This window comes from Aplysia californica, unplaced genomic scaffold (assembly GCF_000002075.1).
Source record: "Aplysia californica isolate F4 #8 unplaced genomic scaffold, AplCal3.0 scaffold00748, whole genome shotgun sequence".
NCBI lineage: Eukaryota > Metazoa > Mollusca > Gastropoda > Aplysiida > Aplysiidae > Aplysia > Aplysia californica.
The window spans coordinates 78,410-96,433 of NW_004798018.1; the positions used below are offsets into that span (position 1 = coordinate 78,410).

The window sequence follows — 18,024 nt, forward strand, 5'->3', positions numbered from 1 at the left end:
AAAGCTAGGCACCGCCCACCTGACCATGTGCGTAAGGCTGACTTATCTCATTAGTTTCAGAAACCAGAAGTGACAAAAATACAGAATTCTTTCGACAAGTTATTTCGCTTGTGAGTTACAGTAAATGTGTTCTCTCTGCATCCTACGTCTTGATATATTACTTAATAGGAGTGTATCTCTTCATGGGTCTGCCACCAATTTTCTGGCTTTTAGACAAGATGGGAAATTTCCTTTCGTATCTGTTTACATTTCGCGGGTCAGGGTCGCAAATCAAGTGAGTTGTAAAGCACATCCGCTACCTTCCATAAGATTGTCTTTAGGTAACTTTCGTTAATTTCGATAAATAAAGTATTTATGTGTCATTTTTATCTTTTCTCGCTACAACTGAAGAAATAATATCCTTCTTTTCTTCGTTTATGTTAACCGACCCCAGTGCTCAGGGAACCTGTTTAACGCTACGCCCACGGATTTGGCGGGAATGATGGCGTTCTCTTGGGTCTGAGGTTTGGCAAGCAGACGTATGTTTTTCCCATATGATCATCTTGGCATTTTTTTCCCTCGATGTGTCTGGGTGTCTTTCCACGTTACAATGATTAAAGAATTGAATCAGACATTTGAAGCAGCCGGAAATTGATGTAGATCTAGGCCAAGTTTTTAGTGAATTTCGTTGTTTCTCTTTTCAAGGAAATTTGGTGGACCATGCCGATCAGCATCCATTATCCATCACCTCACTGATCACACTCACACACATGATGACCGATAACATTAACGGAATGTCGATTGTTAGTTGTTATTTTTTTATGAATACAATTCATTGGATTGTGCAGCGGTATTATATCAAAGTCTGCCTCCACAGTCTATGCTTTTGTTGTCTTGGTTTCGGTATTTATTTCTTTTTCTTTCATGTCTTATTGGTTCCTTCTAGACTTGGCCATCTCTAGAATCTAGCCTAGCACAGACTAGACAGTCACCACAGTCCTACATTGACATCATTATTATTATTGTATAGATCAATATTGGCAACCTTCTGTTGCATGTCCACCGATCCATACAATTTCTGCTTGAGGGATATAATGTTTGAATGTTTTGACGAGGATTGGCCGGACCTTCCTTTCACTCTGTTATTTATAGACTCTGTGGTGTGGTCAAACTACATGATAGCCAAGAGTTAGCTAGATGATAGATCTAGATCTAAATCTAGACTCAAATGTTAGAAACGACTGTTAAGATTAAGAGTTATGTTTACTCAGAATTAGATTAAAAATTTAGAATAGAATGTTATTGCATGCTGACTGGCATTGTGGTGTTTCAGTGATTGTGCCCTTTCACTTTCCTGAGATGAAAACAACTCGGTCTCGGTAAATTTTTACTTTCACTCCCACACACAGATGCACTGCTTCGGGGGTCAAACTTCAGTATTGTTTGCTACAGATCACACATAACATAAAAAGCCACTAAAACTGTCGCAAATCAGTAATTTTCCAGAAAGTTTCAAACCTCACTGCATAATATCAAATTATGGGTTTAAACAGCCCCCTGATTGGTCCAAAGGGCGCAAATTACTAATAATACTACACAGTTAGGCTTAGGGCTTAGTGTGATTTAGCTCTATTAAAAACCATCAGATATTTCCAAAGTTATTAATTTGCTACGGTGATACAGTTATTTGTGTTCAGCGCACCAATATATAGAAGATGGACAAGTAGACTGGAGAGAAAGTAAAGAATACCCCAAATTGTTTTTGCCAGAAGCCCCAATTTTAAGGTCTCTGCTTGCTGGCTTTACTTCTGCTTCGTGGCAGTGGAGGCCTTATGAAGGCTATGCAACTGTCTGCTTTTGTCTTTTGAATACGGGATGCAGACTACTAGTCCTTCATTCTTGGCTGTTCAGTCGAACCTGTGTAAAACAGCCACCCATTGTCATGGAGAAAAGTGGCTGTATAACACAGATGGCCGTCTTATGCAGGACTGATCAAAATGAAGGAAGTAAGCCATTCCCTTCTGAAGTCCTAACCAGGGCTGATTCAGGCTTAGGGCTGCCGTACGGCGGATTCGAATGGGGATTTTTTTTCTTTTGAAAAAAAGGGGGCGGTGGAGGAAGGGGTTTTTCTGTTTGTTTTTGGTTTTTTGTGGGGGGTTTTTAATTTTTTTTTTTAGCTTTTTGGTTGCTGATGTTGTGCAAGGATAGAATAAAGAATGTAAGACAATGAAGACCGAGTGTCATGGTAAAACACACTCACGGGTTGCCACCACTCGAAGAACGAGCAACGCTTCGGTCGCAAGTTCACGTTAACGTCCATTGTTACTTTGTAACAGATTGGGTAAACAAAACAGTGACCAGTCACTTCACGTACAATATGTATGAGTTGTGGGAGGGGCTTAGTTTATGACAGACGCTCGCTTCTCTCACCAGCAGTTGAAAATGTATTGTTACCCATTGGTCACCTTGGGCTTGGGTGAAACATTCATTGGAGGGACTAACAATAATGACAGGTGAATGAATTATGGCGACCTGTCCACAATATCAGAGGCCAATTTAGAATTTATGACAGAGCATTGGGCGATTATAGAGACCATGTCTGGCCGCCTGAGGCAGGTAAATTTGGCTCTGGGTTGATAAAATAAGGTGGCCGCAGTCGTGTTTGACAGGTGACAGTTTTACAGTTAAATTATGTCGAAAAAACGCAGGGGGGGGGGGGATCGAAAGTGGCCGTCATAGCAGGTTCGACTGTATATATTTGTACTTTTGTCATGGATCCATACATGACTTGTCCAAGCTACCCATAGACTATAGAGGCCTTCAACTCTACAGCTTCGCTTTCTTTCCTGCTCCAATTTTTTTTTACCAAAGACGAAGTTGCTCAAACTCATCACAAGGAAACTAAAGTTCCATCTAATGATTTCCTGGTTTCCTTTTTTTTCCAGACCACTGTCCTTTTTGAGTTTTAAAATCAGTGTACAGTGACATCTTCACACATTAGGAATGGAGGACACTGGAATGGTAACTATCACTGATTTCATTGTTAAAAGTGTCTGTTTTTTCTTATCCTTGTTTAATTTCAGTTAATGAGTTTGAGGGGCAGAGTAGGAAAATGTTTCTTTTTGTTGCTTCCAATAGGGAAGGGGAAAGCCAAGTGTTGCATTGCAATAGCAAAATTAAGTATCTCTGCCTGCCTGTTCTGTTTCTCTCTCTCTCTCTCTCTCTCTCTCTCTCTCTCTCTCTCTCTCTCTCTCTCTCTCTCTCTCTCTCTCTCTCTCTCCCTCCCCCTCCTCCCCTCCCTCCCTCTTTCTCTCTGGCTCTCCCTTCCTCTCCCTCTTTCTAATTTCTTAGCTGGCGACCTTTTGCTTCTTACAAGAATTTCCTGATGTTTATGTATGAAAGCTTTTACGTCATGTGATGCTGTAACTATCTAGAGGTGTTGTCATGCCCTGTTTGTTCACTGAACTTTTCATTTCAATATTCATGTCTCTTTTACCAGGACGATGTTTGCCACTATGAAAATCTCAGGAAAAGAAATCTGGAGGACAATAAAGCCGTGGTAATATTATCCTCTTCTTGTATTTTATGAAAAGCTTAGTCAGCACCTTTTTCTTTCTTGAACTATGTGCTGGGGCATTATGTTTTTGTCCACCTGTGGTCCTTTTCAGAGATCATGATTGGAGTGAGTTTATGACTGCTATAGTGTAAAGCTGCAAATACTATATATTCAGACAGAGACGTTTCTTTTCATACGTTGGCAATACCAGCTGGGTGGTAAGGGGGACTGATGATTTTTTTTTTTGGGGGGGGGGTGTATTAGTGAGGTTTAACTGTACTGATTTTTTGTGAAACAATTTAAAACTTTAAATGTGATTCATGAGAAGAAAGTAAGGGTTTTTTTTAATTGGTCCTGCTTCCCCCCCCCCCCCCTTATTTTGTACGTACATGTATTCATGTGTACTGCTTAGCTTATTTCTGTACTAAACGTGTCCACTTGTGCTGTTTTACAGTTGGCGAAACTTATGTGTGACATCAAAGATCAGATTGTCAAAAAACCGACCACAGTCCAGAAGGTGAGGAAAACTATTTGGTGAACAACTTTTCACTTAAGTAATTCTTAATATACATTACCTTGTTTGTAAGTAGTAATAGCCTTGTTATATTCACCTTAAGAATTAAGTTCATTGGTGACAAAGGTCCTTTGTCGTCTAATACTTGTCCATCTTATGGTCTGATTTGTAGGGCATGAGTCTATACAATGCTTACTCACAGCTGGGTCTTAAAGTTGCAGACTCATAACCATATTTCTCCTTAACAATGGGTGGCTGTCGTGGACAGTTTTTTTACCCTTATTAGAACCATTGCTGCCATTCGCGGCCTTATGGGTGTATTCTCATTTTAAGTAGTTGAACAGTGCATTTAGTTAGGTTTTTCATATGTCCAGTACCTCTTCTTATTATTCTTAATCGTTGCTGCTTTGTTTCTATCATTTGCTAACTGAAAGGAATTGTTATTTGGGTTTTTTATTTTTTAAATTGTGTTTGCAGAGAAAGAGAATTTCAGCAGCTGATGCTGAAGATCAGTTCATCAGGAGAAACCCCTCCCGCCGTGCTCGTGTAACCCCATCTCGGTTTGATCTTCCTCGCACTCGGTCCAGAGCCAGGAGCGGGTCTATCTCATCAACAGTGTCTTCGGCTTCCTCTTCCTCTACAACACCCTCATCATCCCCTGAGGTAGGCCAGGAATTGATAACTAGATTATTTTTTTTTCATTTTGTCCTGTGTGTGTGTGTATGGAATGGCAGGTTGTGAGGTTCAGTTGGCGGGTCTTTTAGCAATTGTAGCTAAATAAGGGTTCTATCCATTGCCCTCATCCTGACTTAAACAATTAGATTAACATTTGAAAGGGGGGTAAATGATCCTTTAAATTTTAAATTCAATCTGCTGTGCACTCAGATTAGCTAGTCAGTTTCTAGGAACATCCCCACCACCATTTCAAATTGAAGAGGGAAATTGTTAAAGATGATGAAAATATTTCTTCAAGCAGCTGGAACTTTGTGGCTCTGACTTTTTGAAGAGTGATGATTAAAATGATATGACGCTCTGCCTTGGCTATTGAAACGGTTGCCACTGAAACAAAATCAGAAATGACACCTTGGTTTGTGTTGTTCTTCAATTTGTCTTCTGTCTTATTTCAGAAACTTGTCGTCCGGTTTGGGTTTTTCAAGAGGTTAAATACAGAATCATCAGGACTTCCTATGGATGAGGTAGGTCAATATGTTTGTCTCATTCACATTTGTTGGCAGTTGTTGTTGTAATTGCTTTGTTGTTTAGTTTCTCATACTTTTCATACCCTTCTTCAAACCCTTTTTTTTCTGCTTCTCTTTGTGGCCAATGACTGTTCATATGGAAACTCATGAGATTTCAAGGAAAGTTGGTGTTGTTCCTGGTCCATGAAACTCCCTCACCCTCTGCTAGAGTCGTCCAAACAAAATTACCATTCAATATTCTCTATGGGATGCATCATGGTGAAATGAGGCACTCATCAAAATAATGAAATCCAAGAAATCTGCATTTTTTCGACCAGTTTGGACTTTTGTTTCTTTTTCTTTTTTTCTTCAAATTTTTGTTTTTCGGCTCAACACCTTGTATGTCCTTTCAAAAAACACTTTTATATGTGGATTTTATGGAAAAACGTTGGTTAAAGGCACACCAAAATTTAATTTGCAGTTTCCAAGGACTCTAGTTATACTAAGTCACCAAACTTTGGCGGCTACTTTCTCGCTAATTTTACCTCTTAAACCAGGCGACCCCTCCTCCTTCAATTGCAAATATCTCGACTTCTATTCAAGATAAATGGGTATTGTTTTCATCTAAAATAAGGCAAATGAACAACCTTTAAGATTAAGAAGATACCAGTAACTCCATGCCCAAAAATTGACAAGCACCTGATTCCCCTGCGTCATGACACACATATGATCTCTCAGTCCAGGGGTCCCACACTTTAGAATTATGTTCAAGGGGATGCTGCTGGTAGGTCATACTTCTTTACCTTTTTTTTTTTTAAATCTCTTTTCAGCTTCTGTCTTTTGCCTATGAATTAAATGACTGTTGCTCTGTCAGTGTGGTGTTCTAAAGCAACACACATCTAGAAAATGTTTTGAAAGTGAAAATTTCAGTTTGAACTTTAAAATATTTGGAAGTGGATGCTTTTTGGATGCTTTCCTATCAATCACCTATCATCCTTATTCTTCCTCTATGACACATTGTACCGTAAAACGCTTACTAAAACAAAAACATACATTAGGAGAGAAATGACTCATCATTTTCTGGAAAAGGGTAGGGAATTCCGAATAAGTTATTTGACAGCAGTCTCCTATTGTTTACTTTTTCTTGAGTATGTGTAGAACAGAAGAACGTTTAACCAGATATGCACTGGCACAATCAGTGGAAAGACCCCCTGCGACATTTTGGAGAAAGCAACAGAGCCTCAATGGACATGTCCGGAGTGCAGAGATGTTGCTTCCTGAAACAATGAACAATGATTGAGTATGTTACAGTATGTACTTATCATGTGTGCTCTATCTACTATCTGAGCTACGCTGTATTGTGTTTCAAATCTTGTTCCTGTAATGTGATTTTTTAAAATATTTTTTTTATTTTCACGTGTTTTCTGTGACAGAGTTCTGATGAGGAGGACGCCGAGGACTGTCCCCTGCCGCAGATCACACGGAAACCCCGCACTGTTCGAGAGGCGAGACCGGTGGAAGACATCACTCAGGCTGACCTGGATATGGTGGCCGTGTCAGTGTCGGACAAAAAATATGACAGTATTTATGTAAGGAGCAGTTTTTCATCGGATGATGCAGTTTCTCCCATAATACCCTTTTATACATTCTAGTATGCACATAACAAAATTGGCGGGACGTGGAAATCTTTTCTTAATGTACATGTTTCTAATACAAAGAATATAATATTCATGTATTTATAAGAAAAAATTTGGGACCTGAAAATCTGTTCGCAGTGTGCTTGGTAGACTATAATGATAACCTACCAAAAAATTTACAAGTAAGGATACATGATCTCGGTCCGGACAGGATATGCTTTGTAATTCATTCACATAAAGAGGTTTTAGTATTCTTTATTCTGTCTTTGTTAACAGTTGTGGCATAACGTTTCTTTGTCTTAAAGATCCTTTCATGTTTTGCCTGACAGTGGTTGGAGCCTGTCACTGAAAATGTCACTTTTCTGCTACTTCTGTTGTGTCACTCAAGCCAAATGGTCAGATTTTGTTCCTTATTACTTTTAAGTTGGATGTTGTAGGTTGTTATTTGGAATGCAAGAATTACAGTAGGATTTTCTCATGTCTTCTCTGGTTTCGTTGTCTTGAAAAAATATCTATACAGTAATTTTGTTCTGTCACAGGGCTCTACCTGCCACCAGTGTAGACAAAAGACGAACGACATGAAAACAATTTGCCGTTCAGAGGACTGCACAGGCGTCAGGGGTCAGGTGAGTGGGACTGGAAAAAAAATATCATATACAGCTACAACAGTCACTTGTTGCCATCTGTTGTCATATATCTCTGAGTGTGAAAATGTGGGTGGTTTGCGGGTGCTCTGATGTGGTTTGCTCCTTCTTTCCTATGAAACATCTGTCTTCCTTATCTCTCCTCTTTTGTAGGTGGTTGGCAGGTGCTCTGGTGTGGTTTGCTCCTTCTTTCCTATCAAACATCTATCGTCCTTATTTCTCCTCCTTTTTTGTGTATGTTACTTTCTTGTAATACATAATCTATTCTTCGGCACTTATGTGACCTTATTGTGTTGCAAGTGCCCTAAAACTCTTACTCAAAACAAAAAAACCCAAAAAAAACTCCACTCCTTTATTATGTTTGTTACTGTCTTGTAACACCTCTTATTGTATTGCAAGAGTCATAATAACTAAAACAAAAAGGAATAAGGAAATGCTGCTTTTCGGCAGTTTCAGAAGCCATAGGGAACTTCTTTTTTTGTGTGTGTTTTTAGAATGACAGATCATGTCCTACTTTGCAGTGGATTCTATGTTGGATTGCTTTGTAATTCACTGCACAATGACGATCAGATTATTTCACCAGCTATATAGTCAGTCATAGACAATAGGCACACTCAAAATTGGAAATTACGGGTAGCTCGTACAATACACCATTCCTCAACAGAACCGCTGTATTTTCTTTGTATTGACAACATTGTTTTCATGAACAATCGCGCAGATTTGTCTACATATTGTCTCAAACTTGACAAACCCAATCAATTTTTTCTTCACAATTATATCTCAAATTTAAATGATCTACCTTTGTACAATGGAAAATGTCTCACCCGTGGTCATTAAGAGTATCAGGTGACATGAGTCCACTAGCCTCGCCCCCAGAGTGGTACACATTTTGCCTGAATCGAGTGTTTGCCCACAAGAAAAATTTAGGGAATTTCTAAATCGAATGAGCAAGTCAGTAATGCTTCTTTTCCTTGGAACTCTAACGAAATGCTAGGTCACAGAAAGGAAGGATGATGATAAATGTATCATAAAGTTGTTTTGTTGGTTTCTTTTGGTGTGGGAAATAATTTTGGCTTTAATTTTAATGATTAATCTGGCATGTTTCGTGAAAGTAATAATGTGCTTTGGGGGGTGGGGGTTATTATTTTGGAGGGAGAACTTTGAAACTTATATGAGTGTTTGGCCAAATCTATTTACAGTTTTGTGGACCATGTCTCAAAAACCGGTACGGAGAGGATGCCAAAGCAGCTCTGATGTCTCCCGTAAGTGTATGCTGATGTTTAGACTGTTGTTTCCTTTATGAGTGTTTTTAGTTGTATGAAATCATTATTGCTCTCCCTTGTTTATCTGACGGTACAGGAAAAGAGTAATTAAATAATCTTCATTTCAGTGTCAGTTGTCCTTTAGTCAATACATGTTTTCATGTTGGTTACTTTGGCCACGTCTGCCTCCATGGGTACTGTTCGGTTTTTTACAGATGATAAGTACAGTGATATCTTCTCTCCAATTTATTAATTACTGATGTCCGTCTAGCTATCTTTTTATTTCTCTTTTTGCATTTCCCTGATTAATCACACCTCTTCCAGTATTGTTTTTATGGTTTTCATCTATTCCTGTCTGTTCTTCAAATCTGCCCACTCAGCTTGTTTTTGCTAAAGGATTGTGATCTGTAGCATTCATGCAAATCATATTTTACTGATGGTTAGAGGGTACCACAGGTAGGCCCTGCTTCTTTAACTCTTTTGGGATGTATCCCCGATATATCTGCTCGAGTCCGTACCCCTTGTGGAGGCATCATGGATATATTGGCAATGATTGAGTGCCTCAGTTTTGTTTTATTTTTACATGATCCTTCATTTATAAGAACTTATTATTGTTACTTGAAAACTTGGAAAGGATATAGGAAACAAAAATATCTAGTTTGTCATTGTCAAAGCGTCAGTTTGGCAATAAGCGGGTGAATTCAGTCTTGATTCAATGGAGCTATGTATCCAGACTCAGTAGAAATATCATAGCTGAAACAAAAATTTAATTTCTAGCTCATTTTTAACCCTTTCGTTGCCAGGGGGTATGTCTTCCTACTGTTACCACTGATTTTCAGCTGAGCTCGTTACCCAGGGCAGCTACCTTATGTCTTAGTGTTAATGGGCGTGTCGTCTACCTTTCCCACTCGTGATATACTTAGGACCCCTGGTTTTCGATAGTGTCACTTTTCTCACTTCTCTCGTTCCCTATGTCCAGCCCCCGTCTTACTCAAAATTTCGAATAAATTGCAAATCTAAGTCAAGGTGTGCTTTTTTTTTTAACCGCTGTTTACGTTTTGGGGATCACACAGCCAACCGCTACCCTAGATCTGTGTTTATCAATCACTTGCTAGCCTAGCAGTAAAGTAATATTAGTAAAGTTGGTACTGATGTGCAGCTCTTTTATTGCTAAATACGAATCCATGCAGAGCTTGTGGCTAAAACTCAGCAAGAAGAATTAGAGCTAGATGATTAGCATGACGTACATGTAGCATAGGCAACCAGGAGTGGCAAATTTTGTCAACTTCTGTGATGTCCGTGATATGGCACAAAGCTAAAAATGAAGCATTTTCATGACGTACCAGGTACCAGCTAATACTGTGTGAAGTGTAGCATGTGGAAAAAAATATTTTTTAAAGTAAAAAATATAAATTCACTGTTTTGGAGGAAAATCATTTTAATGCATAATTCAGGAATGGCCAAGCTAGCACTTTTTCTCAAGGAACTATATTTTCAACGACATGACACTTTTCTTGCCTTTTCACATTCTTGCTTAAAAACATCTCTGCTGACAACTTGGGACCTTTCTCGGGGCACACTTACATGCGTCCTTTTCTTTTTCTTTTCTATGTAACAACACTCGAAGAATGGGTATCTGTGGTATATACTGAGCCGTCATATTTATTTCCTGTGCTGACCCGTACAGCTTCTCCTGTATAGTTACTGGAGTTGGCCACTGAAAATTTTATTATTGCCTTTGATGTGCCTCCTTTTGGTTTGTTTCAGGACTGGGTTTGTCCACCATGTAGAAAGATCTGCAACTGCAGTTTCTGTCGAAGAAAAAATGGCAAGGCTTCCACAGGAATTCTCATTCATCTGGCACGAGAGAGAGGATATTGTGATGTTAATTCATTCCTTAACGGGTAAAGAATGTTTTTGTTCTTCTCAGATTTGTGCTACCCACAATTTTCCCTGACCCTACCTTTTTTCAGTACTTGATTTTTTTCTTTCTTTTTTTAAAAATTCTTTCTCTGCTTATGTTACCAAAGTCTAGCCTCACATATCGGCCTTGCTTGGCCTATCTCTGCGAGTGAGCTAGCGTGGCCCGGCCTAAATTTAGTATGAAACGTTAAAGCTATGTTATCTCTCAACTCCATTCTCTGACTGAACTTAATGGGAGGTTGAACCGTGTTGTGAATAAAAGACAGTGGTGTCCAGGTAAACAGAAATCTGCACGGCAGATCAACAAAGCAATGCCGTCTGCTGTGTTCGGCTTCTCATGGTTTGTCAACACTTACTAATGACAAGTGAGGAACCTTTACACAACTTAAAAGTTCCTTGCTGTGGCTGTAGTAATTAAATTTTGGATGCAACCTCGCAACCTGAGCCCATCCACAAGTGGTAATGGAGCTTTTAAATGTGGCGAACTTTTCTCTGCCCGATTGGTCTCATTGACCACAGCAAAAGCCACTAGTCATCTTGACCTTCTTGACCTTTAATTCTTCCAATTCTTTTTTGTTGGAGAAAAGCATATTTTCCTCTGCAAATGTATTGGTCATAGTCAGACATTGATGGACAAGCTATTAGTAGTAGTAGTATTGTATCAGTAATGACATTTTGGATTCAGTATAGAACTCGTGTCATGTTTGGATAATTTGTTTTACTTTTTTCTCCTCCACAGATTGAAGAATACAACTGACTGATCCATGTCTGGTTGACAGACTATTGTTGATTTACAGTTCTACTCAAATTTTATTTACAAGCCAGTTATTCATTTAAACCATTGTTTATTGTGCCCAAATATTAGTATGGTATAAATATTTTGTTTGTCAAAGATCATTGTACGCGTTCGCCAAGTGTCATTTTTCTGCTTTTACTTTGTATGAGATGACTGTTTCATGATTTGAGGTTCTGTCTTTTCAGGTACTGAAGGAAGAATTGATTAGACAGTAGGGGGTGAAAAGTTTATTATACCAGTCACTGAAATAAAAATTAATAATGATTATAAGTTTATAAGTATAGTCATTTTTATGAAGTTGGAATTTTGACACATTTGGTCTTGGTACTTGTACTGTATTTTTCCTGGTCTCTGTTTCTTTCTTCATCCAATGCCTCTCTTCTCTCTGCTACACCTTATTTTACTTTTACAGGACTCAGACTGGTCTCATTTTGATATTCCACACAGGCTGACCATTAGTGCTATGTTAGGTCTATTGCCACTGACAATACTGGTGTGATATTACTCAAAACAACATTTGGTATCTTTTTGTGGGTGGTTGAAGAATGCCTCCTGTGGGTCTTATTTCTTTACTCTCTTCGGGTGGGTACTAAATTACCTTTATTTAGTTCACAGTCCAGTCCATTTATAACAGCCTCTGTTATTACAGGAACTTAGATAACAGTGATAAATCAAATTCCTGGGGGGGGGGGTTCTCTATAATAAGTAATGTATGAAACCTGGCTATAATGGGGTTCAATTTGCACAGACTCGGATATAAGTATAATAACCGTGATCTTAATAATAATAATAGATAGCATTTGTATAGCGCATATCCCTGCTCAGCAGCAGGCTCTATGCGCTTTACACTATATTATTACCCCAGCAGACCATAGAACACTCCGAAACATTCTCAGCTTCCCGGGAAGCATACAGTGCAAGCAGCCGATTAAGCGCTCAAACACTAACAAACTGACAAAATCTTTCGCTGTCTATAGCCGGGTACCCATTCCCACCTGGGTGAAGTGAGGAAAATTTGTGTAAAGTGCCTTTCCCAAGGACACAACGTCGGGCCCTTGACGGGATTCGAACCCACGACCTTACGGTTGAGAGTCCGAGAGCCTAACCACTAGGCCACCGACGCCACAAAATGTGGAGTGAGTCTAACTTAGTGATCATTAATACAAAGTTTGTTTATTTTTGTTTCACACCATCTTGCAGCACATGAACTTGCTTTTGATCCATCAAATTATTAAAATTTGTCTCAACCAAGATATTTCGTCTGTTTGTATGATTGCTTGCCTGAACACAAACTTTCAAACACATACCCCTTCATAGTGTTGGGGTCACTGATCGATTCCGTCTGGAAAAGGATCTGTACAACGGTACTGGTAGTTCCCCTTGATAACGGTTATAACACAGGACTCACTTGTAACAGGATAAAACTGCCGGTCCCATCTGTCCTATCCAAGTTTGACTGTGTGTTTGTGAACATTTTAGTAAATGTTCCTGAACTAAATGGTCTGAAATGGAAAGGATTTTCCTGCTGTGTGTGGCAACATCCAGTTTGGAGTTCTGATTTGGCTGTTCTCTCCTGAGTATCCAATCCTTTTTTTTTTTTAGGAATGCCCTAGGGTGGACGTTTTCAAGGCATGTTCGTGGCTCATTCTCTCTAAGATCATATTCTTCCTTACACTCACAAAGAACATAGATTTTGTCTCATGTCACCATATTTTGCTCTTACTTATAGGAATACTGTTTTCCCCCTTTTCCTCTTGTATCCTGTCTTTACATTAGCTTTCTCTGTGGTCCGTGTCTGTGACTGTGAGTTATGATGTAATGTAACAAAAAGTGACAATGGTTTGCTTAATGACATTTTAGTTCTCCATATATTGTTAATTATTGTATTGTACATTCACAAACATTTTGCACATTTTAAATGCAAAAATAAATTTTAACTATAATGAAAAAATCATGCGCCTCCCTCGTTGCTGCTATGTCCCTTCCCAGTACCAGTACTGTAGGCCTATCTCACAATATTATGAAGTCAGACTTATGGTGTTGAATGGTCGGTTCAACATGATGCCTGTGGGTGGTTGGTGGGTGCTCTGGTATGGTTTGCTCCTTCTTTCTTATCAAACTTCTATTGTCCTTCACCGCCCTCCTCCATCTTTTTTTTTGTTTGAAACTCTCTTGTAACACCTTTAATATTTGGCACTTATATGAATATGATCTTATTGTGTTGCAAGTGCCGTAAAACTTACTGAAACAAAATACACTGTGTCTTTTCCATGTCTCCATATCATTAGTTTGGTCTTTAGAGTAGTTCAAGACAAACTCATGATCTCTGGGCACACAAGGATTGATGAACGGGAGCTTTTTTCAAAGAAAAGAGGTGGGTGGTTGGCGGGTGCTCTGGTGTGGTTTGCTTCTTCTTTCCTATCAAACATCTATCGCCCTTATCTCCCCTTCTTCTTTTTTATGTTTGTTACTCTCTTGTGACACCTCTAATCTTCTGGCTCTCATATGACCTTATGCAGTTGTGAGCGCCGTAAAACCTCTACTAAACTAAACTAAAACTAAAAGAAAAGAGACAACAGCTCCTCCTGTGCTCCCATGTTTTGGTCATACAAACTTGTACTTGTTATTATTGTTATCGATCCAGCAACAGCTGGGCTCTCGCCCTTCTGTCCAATGCCATGTAGTGATAAGTGCAGGTTTGCTGCAGTTGCTGTAATGTTCCATAGAGTGTGTTGTCAATGTTTGATCTCGGAGGGAGAAGGGTAGCTCTGATGTCATTTAGGGCTGTGCAGTGGAACAGGTGATGCTCCACTGTCTCATATGCATTGTCACACAAGGGACACATTGGGGGAAGTTCCGGGTTTATTCTGTTCAGGTGGATGTTGATCTGTGTATGTTCTGTTAGTAGGCGGAAGATCGTGGTCTGTTTCTTTCTCTGAAGGCGATTGATATTGTCATTCCTTTTTGTTGTGGTCATATGTTTGAAAACTGCTCTGCCTGTCTTTCCAAGGGCCCATCTGTTCATCCAATCTTGTTTGTTGTTGCTTTTGATGATTTGTTTTGCAGTGTTGTACATGTATGAAGTTGGAGTGTTGTGTTGTTCCTGTCTAGATCCCTGTTTTTCAAGTGTGTCTGCTCTGTCATTTCCAGGTATGTCTGAGTGTCTGGGGACCCACTGCATTACTAGGTTGATGCCACAGGATGTTATCAGATGATGGGATCCAAACAGTATATATATGTATAGCTTGGGAGAACCAGATTCCAGGGAGGTTGGGTTTTTTTACAGTAATCCATGAACGTCTATAGTTTTTAATATTTAGTAAGAGTTTTACCGCACCTGCAACACAATAAGGTCAAATAAGACTGCCAAAGATTAGAGAATAACAAACAAAAGGAAGGAGTGGAGATCAGATAAGGACGATAGTTGATAGATGTTTGATGGGAAAGAAGAAGCAAACCACACAAGAACACCTGCCAACCATGTTTAACTAACATTGTAATTTACTCAACAAAGAGATGAAAAGATTCAATTTTCTGGTTAGACTTAAGACGTGTAATTACCTTTGATTTTGATCCAATGTGTGAGACAAGTACTATTTTCCTACACTTATCCTGGGCCTATAACTATAAAAGCAGTTTATACATGATGCTCTGTTGAACAGTAGGCTATTAACTATTAATATTAATTTCCCTCTATAAATCTCAGAACTCAGAAAAATGTGTGAAAAATTCTGTTGGTATTTTTTTTTTTAATCAATCCAAATCAGATGATTTATGGGTGGGCTTTCGACCCTGTCTGTTGGGGCCAACCCAGGCTGAGGGATAAAATGTCCGGTATCCCAGCTGAAAACTGAAAGTCCAAGACACTTGATAAAAATTTCTCCCTACTTGGGTCTCCTGAATGCGACCAAAAAGGCACTTAACTGCAGCACAAGAGACGGTCTTAATTCTCTGTCGAGTTCAATCAGTTGAATGTGGCATATTACAGAATGTTCCCTGTAACTAATTTCAAAAGCAGCTAGTTCTGTGTATTTTCTCTGTATATATATATATACATGTAATTATGTATTTGAAACCATGATTTTCCTTCTGATCAGAAGTGATGACTAGCATCTTTGGAGTAGATCTAGCAGTTTGGCGCTTCGCCAACGCATGCAAGAGAATCAAATTTGATTCCTGGGTGGAGAGAATATTTATCAAGAATTTTGGTCTGTCTGTTTGGATACACGTATGTATTACATTGTATATAATTTAATCTCTCTTGGCCGGGTTGGCTCCGAGACCCAGAACCAAAGCCTGCCTCCAATCTGATCAAAAATTTGTCGATGTGGGTGTGTATGCAATCAAAAACTAAACACCTACTGTCGGGCAGGGACAACTCAAACAAATACTAAATAGAAGATTGACAAAAGTGTTCGACACATCCTAATTTGGGTTAACTCTATACATTTGTAACGAAAAAGTAAAGAGACATCAATCAGGGAATGGCAAATTGTACAAGCTACAAGCTATCCGTGATTTCAAGTTTTCAGTACATTATTGTATTTGTTATCCCTTCCAAACTGTACATTAAAAATTTTTCTACGTTTGATTAAGCGCAAAAATGTATTTTAATCTTTAACGCATTAATGCAGACTCGAGTGAAAACAAATGGCTGCTTTTGCTCTTTCGAATGCTGGCGGAATTCGACTGTTGAGTTAATACTGCATCACTCCCCCTGAGCCTTCTTCATGTACTTCTACCAGGTCTAGTGACGAAGGGTCTCAAAAAAACAACATTTTACTCACTGCCATGGCCTGTGTCGGTCGATCAGTCCAACCACTTGCTGCTATGACCTCAACAGTCTGTCGTGAATATTCCTCTTTTCTTCTACTTATAGCAAACACATTATAACATGTATAGTGAATGCCACAATTACTAAAGCAAGGTCCCTTTGATCACTAGGAACAGTTTCGTATGATCAGAATATCCCTCGAATTGCCCTCTGCACTATTTCGGATTCTGTTTGATCATCTGATGATCAGAATATCCCTCGAATTGCCCTCTGCACTATTTCGGATTCTGTTTGATCATCTGATGATCAGAATATCCCTCGAATTGCCCTCTGCACTATTTCGGATTCTGTTTGATCATCTGAAGAGCAGAGATGTACATTGTGCTGAAATCGGCTATCAGTTGAAATAGCTCGTAATATCTTTGAGATCACGAATCCATACGATTCATAGAAGCGATATTTAAAAAGTGCAAAATGATAAAAACGTTGACCCGATTTAAAATGAGAAGACGAGGTAGATCACTGTCGACAGAAGCCGATGATCTTGATCTTGGGACAATGATTCGATCAAGTGGTGGCTCTCCTTATCTTATATGGTGAATTTGAACATCCATCTAGTCCCACGCCCAAAAGGTGATAGACCTAGTCCTAGAAAATATAAAATTTCTGGATCTATTCAAACACCTGATCAGGAAACAAATAAAAATCAGCACATGTACTGTAAGTCACTTAATTAACCCAATCTGTACGTCATGTTTTACTATCGTATCCATTATAATCCATGCGACGTGGGGAACTCTGTGCCACCACTTTCAAAGAGGTAATCTACTTGTTTATTAATCCGATCCGTGCACTTTGCATAGCAGTCTGTCAAAATGATTTTTTGAGAAATACTGAAAGTTTCAAAGAGATCTTCATACTAGAAGTATTCTAAAATGTGAAGAATACAACCCCGGGGGTACAAAATGACCCCAGGGCGTACGGTTAGCGTTAAAGACATGCCTACAACCAGTGCATCAGCACAATATGACGACATCAGGGGCAGTTCACTAAGTGTACCTCTGACCTGGCAATACTGATCCGAGTCAGGACTCCAGCAGCGAGTGAATCAAAAATACATTGTATCACGATGCTATTTTATGGTTAGTTTTGTTTCATTGAGAACATTTTCAACCAGCATCTGGTATAGCTGAAGGGCACTTTGCTGTCGCCCACTGGGGACTCCCGAGTTCAATTCAAGAGAAAATTATTATCGAGAATCTCGGGTCTTTCTGCCGAGATGTATCCCTCTCCCCAGGTTGGCCCCAACAGGCAGGATCGGAGGCCCGCCTCCTACATGATCTAAATTTTGTCAATGGGAGCATAAAAACACCAACCTACATATTTTCCCACATAATTTTAGCACATTTTAAAGAAAGAATGGACCATAGAATCAGATTCAGTAATATTAAAAAGGATTCTAGTGAAAAGGCTGCTTTCCCAAAAATTAATTTCATCAAAATTTGATAAAAACCATGAGGGGTCTACCATTTCCTGCAGGATTCCTTAGTTTAGTTTTAGTAGGTTTTACGGCGCTCTCATCTGCACAAGGTCATATGAGCGCCAGAAGATTACACGTGTTACAAGAGAGTAACAAACATAAAAAAGAAGGGGAGATAAGGATGATAGACGTTTCATAGGAAAAAAGAAGCAAACCACAACAAAGCACCTGCCACACCCTAAACAAAGAGTTACACGAACAAAACTTCACAACATAGGACA

At 39.1% G+C, this 18,024-nt stretch overlaps 1 protein-coding gene across 6 annotated transcripts; it reads left to right on the plus strand.

Annotated features, from left to right (window-relative positions):
* Window positions 1-14: 14 nt before the first annotated feature.
* Window positions 15-11,759, plus strand: LOC101850754 (cell division cycle-associated 7-like protein). 6 transcript variants are annotated; one of them, XM_005109087.3, is made up of 11 exons: window positions 15-110; window positions 2,925-3,000; window positions 3,479-3,538; window positions 3,990-4,052; window positions 4,527-4,712; window positions 5,177-5,245; window positions 6,661-6,816; window positions 7,404-7,490; window positions 8,708-8,770; window positions 10,538-10,674; window positions 11,433-11,759. In XM_005109087.3, the coding sequence occupies exons 2-11, from the start codon at window positions 2,983-2,985 to the stop codon at window positions 11,452-11,454; spliced, it is 861 nt and encodes a 286-aa protein (XP_005109144.1). In that variant the 5' UTR covers window positions 15-110; window positions 2,925-2,982; the 3' UTR covers window positions 11,455-11,759. The 6 variants fall into 6 exon arrangements, with proteins under 6 accessions (XP_005109144.1, XP_005109142.1, XP_005109146.1 ...); XM_005109085.3 differs by lacking the exon at window positions 15-110 and adding an exon at window positions 261-320; XM_005109089.3 differs by lacking the exon at window positions 15-110 and adding an exon at window positions 426-503.
* The last annotated feature ends 6,265 nt before the right edge of the window (window positions 11,760-18,024 follow it).